Source organism: Sus scrofa, chromosome 6 (genome assembly GCF_054392235.1).
Source record: "Sus scrofa isolate SSC_HxYL_T2T_F1_AM1 chromosome 6, Sscrofa_HxYL_maternal_Yorkshire_Landrace_v2.0, whole genome shotgun sequence".
NCBI lineage: Eukaryota > Metazoa > Chordata > Mammalia > Artiodactyla > Suidae > Sus > Sus scrofa.
In genome coordinates this window covers 39,128,855-39,142,816 of record NC_139388.1, presented here as the reverse complement: position 1 = coordinate 39,142,816, position 13,962 = coordinate 39,128,855, and the positions used below count along the sequence as shown (strand labels likewise).

Genomic DNA, 13,962 nt, shown 5'->3' with positions numbered 1-13,962 from the left:
TCTTCTAAGAGTTTTATAATTTTATACTTGTGTTATGATCCAGTTTGAGTTTTTTGTGCAGGATATTAGGTATAAGTCAAGGTCTTTTCTTTTTTTTTTTTTGAGCACATGGGTAACTCAATTGTTCCAGCACCATCTGCTGAAGACTAGACTCTCCTTTCTCCTTAAAATGACTTTGTATCCTTGTTTTTAAAAAAAATCAATAAGCCCTATTTGTTTGAATCCACTTCTGGACTTTGTTCTGTTACCCTATGCTTCTGTCAGTGCCACACTGTCTGGATTACGGAAGATGTAACATCCTGAAATCAGATGGTGAATCCTCCATCTTTGTTCTTTTTCAAAATTGTTTTGGTTCCTACAGTTTGTCCATATTTACAAATACTACCTGGGATTTTAATTTGACCCGTGTTTGTCTTTATAGATCAATTTCAGGAGAACTGTTTTTTTTTTTTTTTTTCTTTTTAGGGCCACCCGCATGGCATATGGAGGTTCCCAGGCTAGGGGTCAAACAGGAGCTACAGCTGCTGGCCTACAGTACAGCCACAGCAATGCCAGATCTGAGCAGCATCTTTGACCCACACTACAGCTCATGGCAATGCTGGATCCTTAACCTACTGAGTGAGGCCAGGGATGGAATCCTCATCCTTGTGGATCCTAGTCAGGTTTGTGAACCGCTGAGACATGAAGGGAACTCCCAATTTCATTTTTTTTTCTCTCTCTCTCTCTTTTTTTTTTTTTTTTTGTCTTTTTGCCATTTCTTAGGCCGCTCTTGCGGCATATGGAGGTTCCCAGGCTAGGGGTCGAATTGGAGCTGTAGCCGCTGGCCTACGCCAGAGCCACAGCAACGTGGGATCCGAGCCGTATCTTTGACCTACACCACACCTACACCACAGCTCACAGCAACGCTGGATCGTTAACCCACTGAGCAAGGGCAGGGATTGAACCCGCAACCTCATGGTTCCTAGTCGGATTTGTTAACCACCGTGTCACGATGGGAACTCTGGAACTCCCAATTTCAGAAGAACATCATTGAGTCCATCAACAGGCATATAGAGTATATCTCCATTTATTTAGGTCTTCTAAATTTTCTATCAGGGTTCTGCAAGTCTGCAGTTTATAGATGCTGCGCCTATTTCAGGGGTGGGGTGGAGAGAGTCTTCCTTTAAATGGTACTGCCACTTTCTTACTTTTGAACTCCATTCTTCAAATGTTGAACCAGCTAGTACAGTTGACCTTTGAATGACGTGGGAGTTAGGGATGCTGCCCTTCCTTGAAGTAAAAAACCCACATCTAACTATAGTCAGTCCTTGGTATCCTTGGTTCTGGATCTGTGGATTCAACCAAACTTGGATGGTGTAGTGGTATTTACCCTTGAAAAAAAATCCATGCATAAGTAGGCCAGCACAGTTCAAACTCATGTTGTTCAAGGGTCAACTGTATGTTAAAAAAATACAATTTATACTTGTCTATCGGTCTTTTATCTTGTAAACTTGTCAAACTCATTTATTTGTTCCAGAAGCTTTTTGAGGATGTATTTTATGTAACTTTTACGTAGGTAATTATGTAGTCTGCAAAAATAATTTTCTATCTGTATGCCATTCTGTACTCTCTACAGCTTCTACTATGGTGTTAAATGGCAGTTGCCATGTTGCTGATTTTGAGGGGAAAAAGTATTCAGGTTTTCAAGTATGGTATCAGCTATAGGTTTTGACAGACACCCTTTATCAGGTTACATAAGTTCTATTCTATTTTTACTTTTCTGATTTTTTTTTTTTATCATGACTGGGTGCTGATTTAACAAATTTAAGATAGTCACATGTTGATTTTTCAAATGCTGAACCAGCCTTACATTCCTGGGATAAATACTTGGTTGTGATTACTTAAGTGCATTATTATACTTTTTAAATATTGCTGAATTAGACTGACTAATATTTTAAGGATTTCTACATCTGTTTTCTGGAGTAACAATTCTGATACCAGTGCCAACATGTGAGTCTTTTTTTCCCCATACCACCAAGCAATTTTTCAAACATCAGCTGGGTGTCCTACAATTCAACTCACTTATGTCACTCTCTACCCAGAGACAGTTTCAGATTCCAAAAGCTGAGTGCTTACCCCCAAGAGGCTGGCCTCTTCAGATGCCAATCACAAGTCCAGGCTGTCACCTGTGCTTCTGACTGACCGGCTATAAATCTGAGGTTCCCAAGATCCTCTCCTTGGATTTATTTGTCAGAGTGGCTTACAGGATTCAGAAAACCAGTTTACTTACTAAATTACTGGTTACCCTGGTAATAAGCCTCCATCTTTAAGGGATTTCCAGAAGCCATCCCATTAACATAAACTCACTTGTGGTTGAAAGGGGCTTGTTATGAATAAGCAGGCACCTATTTTAACTCTATGACTCTGAAACATTTTCAGGAACTGAGGACAAAAGACCAAATATTATAACAAAAGATGTTCTCACTGCTCTTATAGTGCAGAAGATTCTAAAGGTTTTGTGGATTCTGTACCAGAAATGGAGATGAAGACCAAATACATGTATTTCTCATTATAAAGCAAAATATCATAGGGGAATAATGATCAATGGTTTCCTTATAACATCTTAAGTGTTTCCTTCTCTTGAATTTCTTCAAAGAGACTGTGAAGAATCGGCATTATTTCTTCCTTAAATGTTTGGTATAATTTATCAGTGTATCTATTTAGGCCTAGAGCTTTCTTTGTAAGGAGGTTTTTTAAACAACGAATTCAACTTATTCCATAAATATATGGCCAATCAGGTTACATATTTCTTCTTGGATGTGTTTGGGCAGCTTGTGGCTTTTAAGGAATTTTTGACCATTTCACCTGAGTCACCTGATTTGGGGGCACAGACCTCTCCAGTGTTTTATTATTGTCCCTTTTAATGTTGGAGAGGCTATAAAGATGTCCTCTCTTTTGCTTCTGGTGTTGGGAAATCATTTATATTTATCCAGATATTTACCATTTTTGTTTCCTTTCATTCATGAAATTCCAAGATTCCTTCCAGTACCATTTATCTTTTATTTAAAGAACCTCCTTCAGCATTTCTGCAGGCAATGAATTCTTTAGTTTTGTCTTCATTAGTGTATGTAACTTCTGCCTTCATTCCTGAAAGAATATTTTTGCTAGATATAAAATTCTGAAGTTCATTTTTTTTGGGGGGTGGTGTCTTTTTAGGGCCACACTGATGGCATATGGAGGTTCCCAGGCTAGGTGTTGAACCTGAGCTATAACTGCCAGGCTTCGCCACAGCCGTAGCAACTTGGGATCCGAGCTGTGTCTGCAACCACAGCTCACAGCAATGCTGGATCCTTAACCCACTGAGCTGAGGCCAGGGATTGAATCTGCAACCTCATGGTTCCTAGTAGCATTGGTTAACCACTGAGCCACGATGGGAACTCCCAGTTTTTTTTTTTCTTCCCAGCACTTTAAGGTTTTGGCTTTGATGATTTCTGAAGAGAAACGCACATTCAAACTGTTGGTCCTATATACAAAATGCATCGTTTTTTCCATCGGATCTCAAGGCTTTCAATTCTTCGGTTTTAAGTAGTTTGATTTGATGTGTGTAGGCTTTGTTTTTCATTTGTTTTTATCCTGTTTGGTGTTTGCTGAGCTTCTTGAATCTGTAAAATTATGTCTTTCACCAAATTTGGGGCATTTTTTTGCAATTACTTCTTCAGATATTTTTTCTGAAATGATCTCTTCCTCTTCTCCTGGGACTTAAGGACACGAATTCTAGGCCTTTTGAAATTGTCCCAAAGGTCCCTGAGGCTTTACTATAATTTGTTTTCAATCTTTTTTTCCCCCTCAATATTTCAGTTTAGTTTCTACTGAGTCATCTTCAAATTTATTGACTTTCTTCTATCATCTATCATCTCTATTCTCCTATTGGTTTATACAGTGAATTTTTTTTTTTTTAAGGTATGGTTTTCATTCTCAGTTTAAAACTTTTCACTTGGTTCTTTTTTATAATTTCTATTTCTGTTAAGATCTATCTTTCCACTCACTTCAGAAATGCTTAACTTTACCTCGTGTGACACAGTTATATTGTTACTTCAAAATCTTTGATAATTCCAACATTTGAGGCCTGGCAGTAGAGTTGGGATCTGTTGACCATTTTCTTCCTTTAGAATGAATCACATATCCCTCCATTTTTATATTGGGGGTAACTTTAAAATTATATTCTGGGCATTTTGAATACAACATTGAGACTCTGAGTCCTGGTAAAAATCCACGGAAAACGTTGACTTCTGTTGTTTATCAGGAACCTTTCCAGTTGGGTTCAGATAACATACACTGTCTCTTTGTGTATGTTCCAGTGTTGGTTCCGTTTTTGAGAACTTTGCTATGTGTAGACTTGCCAGGGCATGTCTTACTCAGGCACTCGGACAGCGGTTCATACTGTAGTTTGGTCCTCAACACTTTTGCATGCTCCATTCATGTGCAGCTCAGGAGTAAGCCACACCTAGTGTCTTCCCTTCTCTAGCTCCCTGCTCGCCAAGACGTCCTTCTCGTTCTCTGGATAACCGTTCCTCTGGTGGCCAGAAAGGTAAGTTTTCCTTAGTTTTTAGTCTGCTGACCTATTCTGAGTTCTGAGGGACTAAGAAGAAAGAAAAAAGAAACAACAATGGGGATTCCCTCCATACTCTCCAGACATCACCTTAGCCTTTTCCAAGTTCCACCGGTTAAAGAGATGGGGTTTTGCTGTGACTGCTGCTGACCCTAGGCTGAGCTGGTAAAGGGGGGAAAACAAACCAAGGACTCCCCCACTTCCGTTTGTAAGGGACCTTTACTCACTGTTCTGGCTAGTGTGCTTTCTCTGAGCTTCTGCTGTCTGCACCTGCTATCAGTTTCATGAACCAGCCCCAGGAACACAATAGAAGGGAAAAAACGTTGAATTTCACCCCCTTTGGGGGCCTTTATTCAAGTTTTGACTTCCCTCCCAAACTTACTTTCTTTTTTTTTTTGTTTTTTTGCTATTTCTTAGGCTGCTCCCGCGGCATATGGAGATTCCCAGGCTAGGGGTCTAATCGGAGCCGTAGCCACCGGCCTATGCCAGAGCCACAGCAACGCGGGATCCGAGCTGCGTCTGCAACCTACACCACAGCTCACGGCAACACCGCCGGATCGTTAACCCACTGAGCAAGGGCAGGGACTGAACCCGAAACCTCATGATTCCTAGTCGGATTCGTTAACCACTGCGCCACGACGGGAACTCCCCAAACTTACTTTCTAATGGTTACTTTCAGAATCCTCAAGCAGTTGCTTTTTGTATTCTATTCAGAGCTTTCAGGTACAGTAACTTAAGAGAAATAAGCTGTAGTGGGCTTACTCTATCTTAGTTGATTCTGGAATGTAATAAAATTAATGAATTGTGTACTGTGTGTTTTCTCTTTGTAAATAAATTGTTTGCTAACCAAATGTTATAGAATTATACTCCTATATTTTCTTCTGTCAGTTTTAGTTTTGACATTTAAGAATGAATTTTATGTCCAATGTAAGACAGGGATTTCCTATTAATAGCCAATTGTTGTAGCATCAATTATCAATTATCATGCCCTTTGATCTGGCATGCTAAATATTTACTATATACCAAGCTCCCACACATGTGTAGTTCTACTTTTAGAGACTTTACCCAGTGACAAAGAGAGAATGCTCTCTTTTTCTCACCTTGCTGCGCTGACTACCACCAAATAAAATACTGAGAACTGACATAAGTTTAAAGGAAATGATTTTAAGGTCTCACCATTAATTACATTTGCTTTAGGATTTTAGTGGATATTCTTCATCATAGTGAAGATGTGTCCCTATGCTGAAATTACTGAGATTGTCATTTATCAATAGGTTTTAGGTTTTATTGAGTATTTTTTCTGCATCTACTGATGTACCTGGACTTTTTCCTTTAATGTATCAATATGGTAAACTACATCATTTGATTTTCTCACATTAAACTGTCCAAGAATTCCTAGGATAAACCCATTTTGGTCATGATTTCTTAAAAAAAAAAACAAAAAACACTGTTAGGTTTAGGAAACTTGTTGTTCATTATTGCTTAGTTTTTTGGGTCTTTCTTCCCCCTCCATTTTATAAATAATTCTCTGGTTTAAAATCCTTTCACACTATATACTTAGTTTTGATACAATGGGCTGAGGAATGGTTTTTCTTTTTCAGTTTTCTGAAACAATCTATATCACATGTTCCTTGAGTATTTAGTAAAATCTAATTTGGAAGTTTTTCTGTTAAACTTAAGTACAAAGTCAATTTTGTTAATCTGGTACACATTTATTCAGGTTTTCTACTTCTTCAATTCAATTTTGGTAAATTATATGTATATGTGTAAATACATATGCACACATATACATCATATATTTCAGGAAATTGTCCATTTAGACTATTTACAAATTTATTAGCAAAGAACAGTCTAAAACACTTTGATTATGGAAAATTTCAAACAAGCAAAAGTAGACAAAATAGAATCATAAATTCCCATCCCCTACCTTTAGCTTTATTTATACCTCTCCCCATTTCTACTTCTTCCATATTATTTTGAGACAAATTCCGGAAGTATCATTTCACATGTAAACAGATCCATATGTGTTATTAAAAACCATTTAAAATAATCTCATACTATTATCACTCGAAACAAATGTCATTTTTTAATATCAAACACCAGTCAGTGTTCAGACACCTGTCTCTTAATGTTCCCCTCCTTGTATAGTCTGAATCCGCAAGTTCATTTGATTTTTTTTTTTTGTCTTCTTAGGGCTGCACCCTCAGCATACGGAGGTTCCCAGGCTAGCTGTCGCATCAGAGCTGTAGCTGCTGGCCTACACAGCAGCTCAGGATCCAAGCCACGTCTGTGACCTACACCGCAGCTCAAAGCAATGCTGGATCCTTAACCCACTGAGCGAGGCCAGGGATCGAATCCATGTCCTCATGGATACTAGTCGGGTTCGTTAACCGCTGAGCCACCACGGGAATTCTGACTTACATTTTTTAAATCTCTAGGTTCCCCTGCTGGTTTTCTTTTTCCTTTTGTAATTAATTTATTTACTGAAGAAATGCTCAGTTTTCCCCCTTTTCTTCAGGTCTTCTTTATAGTTTGTCTTATAATAGTTTTTAATCTTAGCTGTAGTTGATGTATGACTTTTTCCACTTCTGATTTTTTTCCTATATCAATCTTGCCAAAGTTATGCCTGTTATTATTATTGTTTTACCAAGGGCCAGCTTTTGGTTTTGTTGACTCTTTCTTTTTGTAAAGTTTTTTTGTTTTTTTTTGTTTAGGGCCACACCCGTGGCATATGGAAACTCCCTGGCTAAGAGTCCATTTGGAACTGCAGCTGCTGGCCTATACAACAGCCACATCAACACCTGATCCAAGGTGCTTCTGCGACCTATGCCACAGCTTTAGGCAACAAGGGATCCTTAACCTACCAAATGGGGCCAGGGATCAAACCTGTGTCCCCATGGATACTATGTGGGTTTGTTACTGCTGAGCCACAATGGGAACTCCTTTTTGTAAAGTTTTAATTTCATTTACTTCTGTTCTTTTATTATTACACTTTCTTGGGTATTTTTTTTGTCATTTTTTTAACTTCTTGAGTTGAATCTTAGCTCATTAAATTTAAAGTTTTTCTTCTTCTAAAGGAAGCATTTATGGTCATAAATTCCCTTGAAATACTTTCTTTTTTCTCCTTTTTCATCCGCCCCTGCAGCATATGGAAGTTCCTGGGCCAGGGATCAAATTGGAGCTGGAGCTGCAACCTACGCCACACCCACTGAACCGGGCCAGGGATCAAACCAGCACCTCCAGAGACAAGCCAGATCATCAACTGACCGTGCCACAGCAGGAACTCTTCCCTCAAAGTATCGCACAAGTTTTGAAATGTAGTATTTTCACTACTGCTGAGTTTTAAATCTGTTCAAATTTCTACCCTGATTTCTTCTGTGACCTATTAATAATTACTAGGTGGTATATTATTAAATTTCCAAACATATGGGGTTTTAAAGTTATTCTGATTGCTGGTTCCTAATTGAATTGCATTTTGGTCAGAGGATGCTCTGAATGATACTAAGCACTAGTATGTATGTCAGACCTCCTTTTTCTAAAAGTGTATGGATCAGTTTCCATAAATGTCTCATGCATGCTTATAGAGAATGCACATTCTCTGGATGTTTCAGAGCCAAGATACCATGCTCCATTAGGCACACTGTGTTCTTCAACTCTTCTAAGCCTTGCTAATTTTTCTGCATGCTTAATTACGAGAGGTGGAAAAAATTGCACACTGTAATTGTGGATTTGTCAGTTTCCCCCAGAATCGTCAATTCGTGTTTTGTACATTTTGAGGCTACATTAATACATAAAATTTTAAATATATCTTTCTTGTGAATTAGTGACCATATTGATTTCAATTTTAGTAGCTGTATCAGTTCTTTTGGTATTTGTCTGGTATTTCTTTCTTATTTTTATGTTTTCAAAAATTTCCATAGTTAACCTAAAACAGGAAATGTTTGGGTTTTAGCCATAGCATTTTTTCCCCCCAGAAATACCTTTTGTCCTCATCTTTGAATGGATAGTTTAGTTGAATATGGAATTTCTGAATTTTAGGTTGCCAGTTACTTATTTTTTTCTTAGAACTTTGAAGACATTATTATTTTTTGGCTTTTATTTTGCTATTGATTATTCTGATATTGTTTTTTCTCTCTGTTTCTTTAAAAGATATTCTGGGTTGCCCAGTATAACTGTATGTCAATTAAAATGTTTTTTTCCCTTGCTTTAGGGGTCTCTTTCTGTCAAAGTTTTTGTGAACTCTTGAAACTTCCTTAATAAATTGCCAGTGTCCCCTATTCTCAAGCTACTTTCTGGGTAATTTTCTCAAATCTACCTTTCGACACTATACATTTTACTTCAGGAAGTTCTATTTGGTTATTTTTTAAAGTGCACTTCGTCCTTTTTCTTTCTCATCTTTTTGAGTCCTTCTTTTTTTTTTTTTTATTTTTTAGAGTCCTTCTTGTAAGATGTTTAAAACACTTTAGTTCTTGCAGATCCAAGAAACTTCCTGCTGTTATGCCTGCTCACTCACTCGTGGTGGGTCGTTCACCTATGTGTTTTCTAATTCGGGGTTGTGAGCTTACCCTTAGCAATGTCTTATCTATGGCAATCCTGTACTCTCCATGGTTATTTTGTATTTATTTTTGCCAGGTATTCTCAAAGGGTTTGATAAGCCCAGGATATATTGTTAAGTTGGGGGCTAAGAGGTTCCAGAGTTGAGTATGGAATGTAAATTCACATTCCAAACTCTATTAATAAAGACAGTTCTGGGTATAAAGTGTTAGGGGAGAACTCAGCCTCACCCCTATCCTGAGGCTGAGCCCAGAAAGACAAGCGTCTTTGTTACGTATCTGCACTAGTGGAAGATTTCTAATCTACCATCTCATGGCACTTATCTCCCTTTGATGGTTCCAGCTTTATGTGAAGGCTCTCACAAAGGCCACATGAACCCTAGGCCTTTTATTACTGTCGCAGGATGGATATTAACACCAAGCTCCTGGCATATCTACTCTGGGTAGGCACTGGTTACTGAAATCAGCAAGAGCCATCTATACCATCTATTTCAGTTTTTAGCTTCCTGCTCTGGTTTATACTTCTCTCTTTTCATTTCTCATCCGTAAGAATTACCTTCTTTTTTGGAACTTATCGATGCTTTTAAAAGGATGTCTGTTATATTTTATCCAAGGTGTTTTATAATAGGCTTGCAGGTTATCTAATCCAACATATTACCAGTAACTCTAAATTTGACTTTCCTATTTCTTTAAAAGGTTTGTTCTCCTACCCTCACTCTTTCTCTTTTTACATATATACACAATAAATATAACTTTAACTGTTACTATTCCTAGAAATACAAATTAAAAGCAAAAAGCAAAAGTAGTTAGCACCCAGTCTCAATCTGTCTGAGTTATTTAAAAACATCCTTCCTTGTGGTACTTTCCAATAAAACTCTCCATGATTAGCAGAGCATGGTAAGAATAAGAACTAAGACTCAATGTACTTGTGCTTTGGTTTCTGACACTCTTATAACCAACTCTGAGACCTTCGACAACACATCTTAACCTCTCGTTGCCTATTTTACCTCCTCATGAAGGTGTTTATGCATCTACAATCACACTGATCAATACTCACACCCTCCAATTAGGAATATACTTTTTTTTTTTTTTTTTTTTTTGCTTTTTAGGGCCGCACCCAAGGGCATATGGAGGCTTCCGGGCAAGGGGTCCAATCAGAGCTACAGCCACCAGCCACAGCCACGCTAGATCTGAGCCGCATCTGTGACCTACACCACAGCTCATGGCAACGACAGATCCTTAACTCACTGATGAGGCCAGGGATCAAACCTGCAACCTCATGGTTCCTAGTCGGATTCGCTTCCACTGTGCCACAACAGGAACTCCTAAAAATCTTAAAATTCTTAAAAGAGGACTCTTAATATATACGTGAGAGTCCCAACGTTTATATTATAGTTTATTTAACTATAACAATGGTGGGATGTTAAGACGTGTTTGACAATGTGACTGAAAAAATATTTTTTTGTAAGTTGTAACGTCAGTTTGGATAATCAGTAAGTATCTGCATGAACCAAAATAATACATTATACAAATCACATCTCATTATGTTCCTCTCTGAAGTGATTGCATACATAGTAATACCTTAGCTTTTGGAGTAGCTTTAATCGTCCATATGCAATCAACTGCTTGGCCAGGTTTTGTTTTTTCTTCTTGTTCTACCTGACTAGAACGCACTATTCCATCAGCTCCTGACAGCTCAAACTGGCAATCTAGAAAGAACAGATGAATGATGTTCAAAGGAAAATAAGACTGATCAAAGATGCCATGAGGAAAAAGAGGTAATATACTAAACCTGGGATGGGATTTAAAATACCTCCTAGGTAAGTAAAATCTGGATCTGTAACAGAGAAAAAAAAAGAAAGTCAATGGCACTGAGTTACTTTCAGGTTTAATGTTTTAAGTCACATCTAATGTTACATTTAATAGCAAAGCAAGAGAAAGTTTTCCCTGGTTATTTATGAATATATTCGGGTGCTCACTTAAAGCATCAATGTTTTCAAAATGATACTAGTTATACTTTTTAATCTCATCACAAATTGATAACTTATTTATGCTACCTGAGAACTCACAACAGCAGTGGTTAGTCCACTGATGGATCCATAAACAAAATGTAGTATATATATAATACAATGAAATATTATTCAGCCTTAAAAAGGAATGAAATTCTGACATACAGTACAACATGGATGAGCCTTGAAACATTCTAAGTGAAATGAGTCAGATAGTTAACGATAAGTATTACATGATTCCACTTATTGAGGTTGTTAGATTAGTCTAATTCATAGGGACTGTTTTCATGGGGCTGTAGGGAGTGGGGAAGTGGGGAATTAAGTGTTGTCATGGACAGAGATTCAGCATGGGGTAATAAAAAAGTTCTGGAAAGGGGCAGTGGTTACGGTTGCACAACATTGTAAATATACTTAATGCCACTGACTTGACCACTTAAAAGGATTAAAATGGTGAACTTTATGTTAAATACAATTTACCCTCTATCCCACACAGAGCAGCAGCTAGTGAGCTGTTTATCTACAATGGCAGGAAAAAGAAAGAGGACTAGATGACATATAGGATATTCTGCCCTGTGAAATAGCTCATAGAAGACTGAGAACCAATAGTTTTTATCAAAATAACTGATTTAATTCAATTGGCCAGGTATTTGATTTTTATTAGCTAACTCACTTAAGTAATCAGTACTTTAGTATCAAAAAGACATTACAGGAATTCATTTGCGGAACAACGGGTTAAAGGATCCAGTGTTGTCACTGCGGTGGCTTGGGTTGCTGCTGTGGCACAGGTTTGACCTCTGGCCAGGCAAGTTCCATGTGCCATGGGCATGGCCCAAAAAACCCCCTAAAACAAAAAAACAACCCCCTCCAATTACAAAGTCTTATATAGGAGTCAGATCTTTGCACACAAATTTACACTATTTGAAAGAAAAAAAAAATCTTAATCATTTGAATAATGCTTTTAAAAATATTTTTAAAAAACAAAGTCGGGGAAGTTTATATGTAACGATATTTTGAAGAAAAGCAGCTCTTTTTCTTCTATTAGTTTTATGTATCATGAGAGCAACTTTATATGGCTTATGGTTAAACTATAGACAAATGATAATAAAATGCTTAGGATTTCTACACCATATTGTCTTACATTTGCATTTTTTAGTACTTCAGAGTTTCTAAAGGCCTTATGTTTAATATTATGCTAATAACAATACATCAAGATTATGTAATATTCCATTTTATCGATGAGGAAACTGAATCAGAAAAGGTTATGACTTGTTTTAGGTCATATAATGACAAACTAAGGACTAGGTCCCAATTATCTAGACAATTTTTCTTACTCTATAATGATACCTTTATGTGGATGAGGGTACCACAATTTTTACCACTAAAAGAAATAAAACAATGTCGAAATAAATAGGCAATTAATAATTAGCTAAATTATAGCTGTGTCTAGTTATTTAAAGTCATATTTATAAAATAAATTTTGCCTAAGAATTTGTAAGTATGGAAGAAGCTAACTAACAGTGATGAGAAATTAGAATCTTTTAAATAAGTGAAACTCTCTTAGCTAAGGGTGGTATTTGTTGAGGCAGAGCCTCTTAATGGACTGCTACTTCCTGGAAGTAAGTGGGATAATTCTGAAAAGTTTAGTGCAATAATGACAATATCTTAGAATTCTAGCCTACATATGAAAAAATTCCGATTCATTTGCCAGAAAGTTCCTATTACTTTTTACTCCAATACTGTTTAAGATTTAGATTTCTCTTTGACAATTTTCTGTAAAGTTGCTCAAGTGTTGTTACTCCCTTTGATTTAGGAAGGTTGGGGTTTAACTTATTAAATCAAAAAAGAAGAGTGTCTGTGATGTATTCTAAATTAAACTAAGTAAGGATTCAGAGAAAATTTAGACTAACCCTTTTTACATTCTGGCAGGTGATATATATCTGAACTTACAAATTAAGTTTTTTTAGACACTGGCTTACACTTAAAAAAAAATTCTTTTTGTTGTAGTAAAATACATTACCCAATATTCTACCCTTTTACCCATTTTAGCTGCACAATTCAGTAGCATTAAGTACATTCACAATGCTGAGCAACCATCGCCCTTATCTATTTAAGTGAAAATTAAAGAAAAATTTTAATATGATCCAGCAACTGTACCCCACAGTACTTAGCTAAATGAGTTAAAAACCCGTCTACACAAAAACCTCCATACGGATGTCTACAGCAGGTTTATCTGTGGTTGCTAAAACTTGGAAGCAGCCAAGACATCCTTCAAGAGAATGGATAAACAATGAAATATTATTTAGTGCTAAAAAGAAACAAGCTATCAAGCCATGAAAAAACATGGAGGAAGCTTAAATACATCTTACTAAGTGAAAGAAACCAATCTGAAAAGGCTACAGACTGTATGATTCCAACTATACGATATTTCGGAAAGGGCAAAACCATAGAGACAGTAAAAAGATCAGTGCTGCCAGAAGCTGGGGAGAGAGGGATGAAGAGATGCGGCACAGAAGGGGGGGTGAGGATGGGGTGGGGATGAGGTCCATGGAAATACTCTATCTGATACTATAATGGTGGACATACATCATGACACATTTGTCCAACCAAAAGGATGTGGGACACTGAAAGTGAACCCTCATGTAAACTATGGACTTGGGGTGATACTGTTGTGCCAGTGCAGGTTCATCACGTGTAATGAATGTACCCCTGGTGCAGGATGTTGATTCTGGAGGTAGCTCTGAGGAGCAGGAGGTTTATGGTAACTCTATACTTTCTGCTCAGTTTTGTTATGAACCTAAAACTGTTCTAAAAA

The 13,962-nt window shown here is 37.3% G+C and overlaps 1 protein-coding gene across 5 annotated transcripts in view; it reads right to left on the bottom strand.

Annotated features, from left to right (window-relative positions):
* The window catches only part of NETO2 (neuropilin and tolloid like 2), a 62,191-nt gene that overhangs the window by 30,730 nt on the left and 17,499 nt on the right, over positions 1-13,962 (bottom strand). For 3 of the 5 annotated variants that reach the window (XR_014805954.1, XR_014805955.1, XM_005664460.4), the window contains exons 5-6: positions 10,934-10,978; positions 10,723-10,850 (exon numbers count right to left, since the gene is read on the bottom strand). Coding sequence is in view for 2 of the 5 variants with exons in the window: in XM_005664460.4 (XP_005664517.2) it covers positions 10,723-10,850; positions 10,934-10,978 (173 nt within the window). In the remaining 3 variants the exon portion in view is untranslated. The remainder of the gene's footprint in view (positions 1-10,722; positions 10,851-10,933; positions 10,979-13,962) is intronic. The other 2 variants (XR_014805956.1, XM_005664461.4) reach the window with 1 other exon arrangement.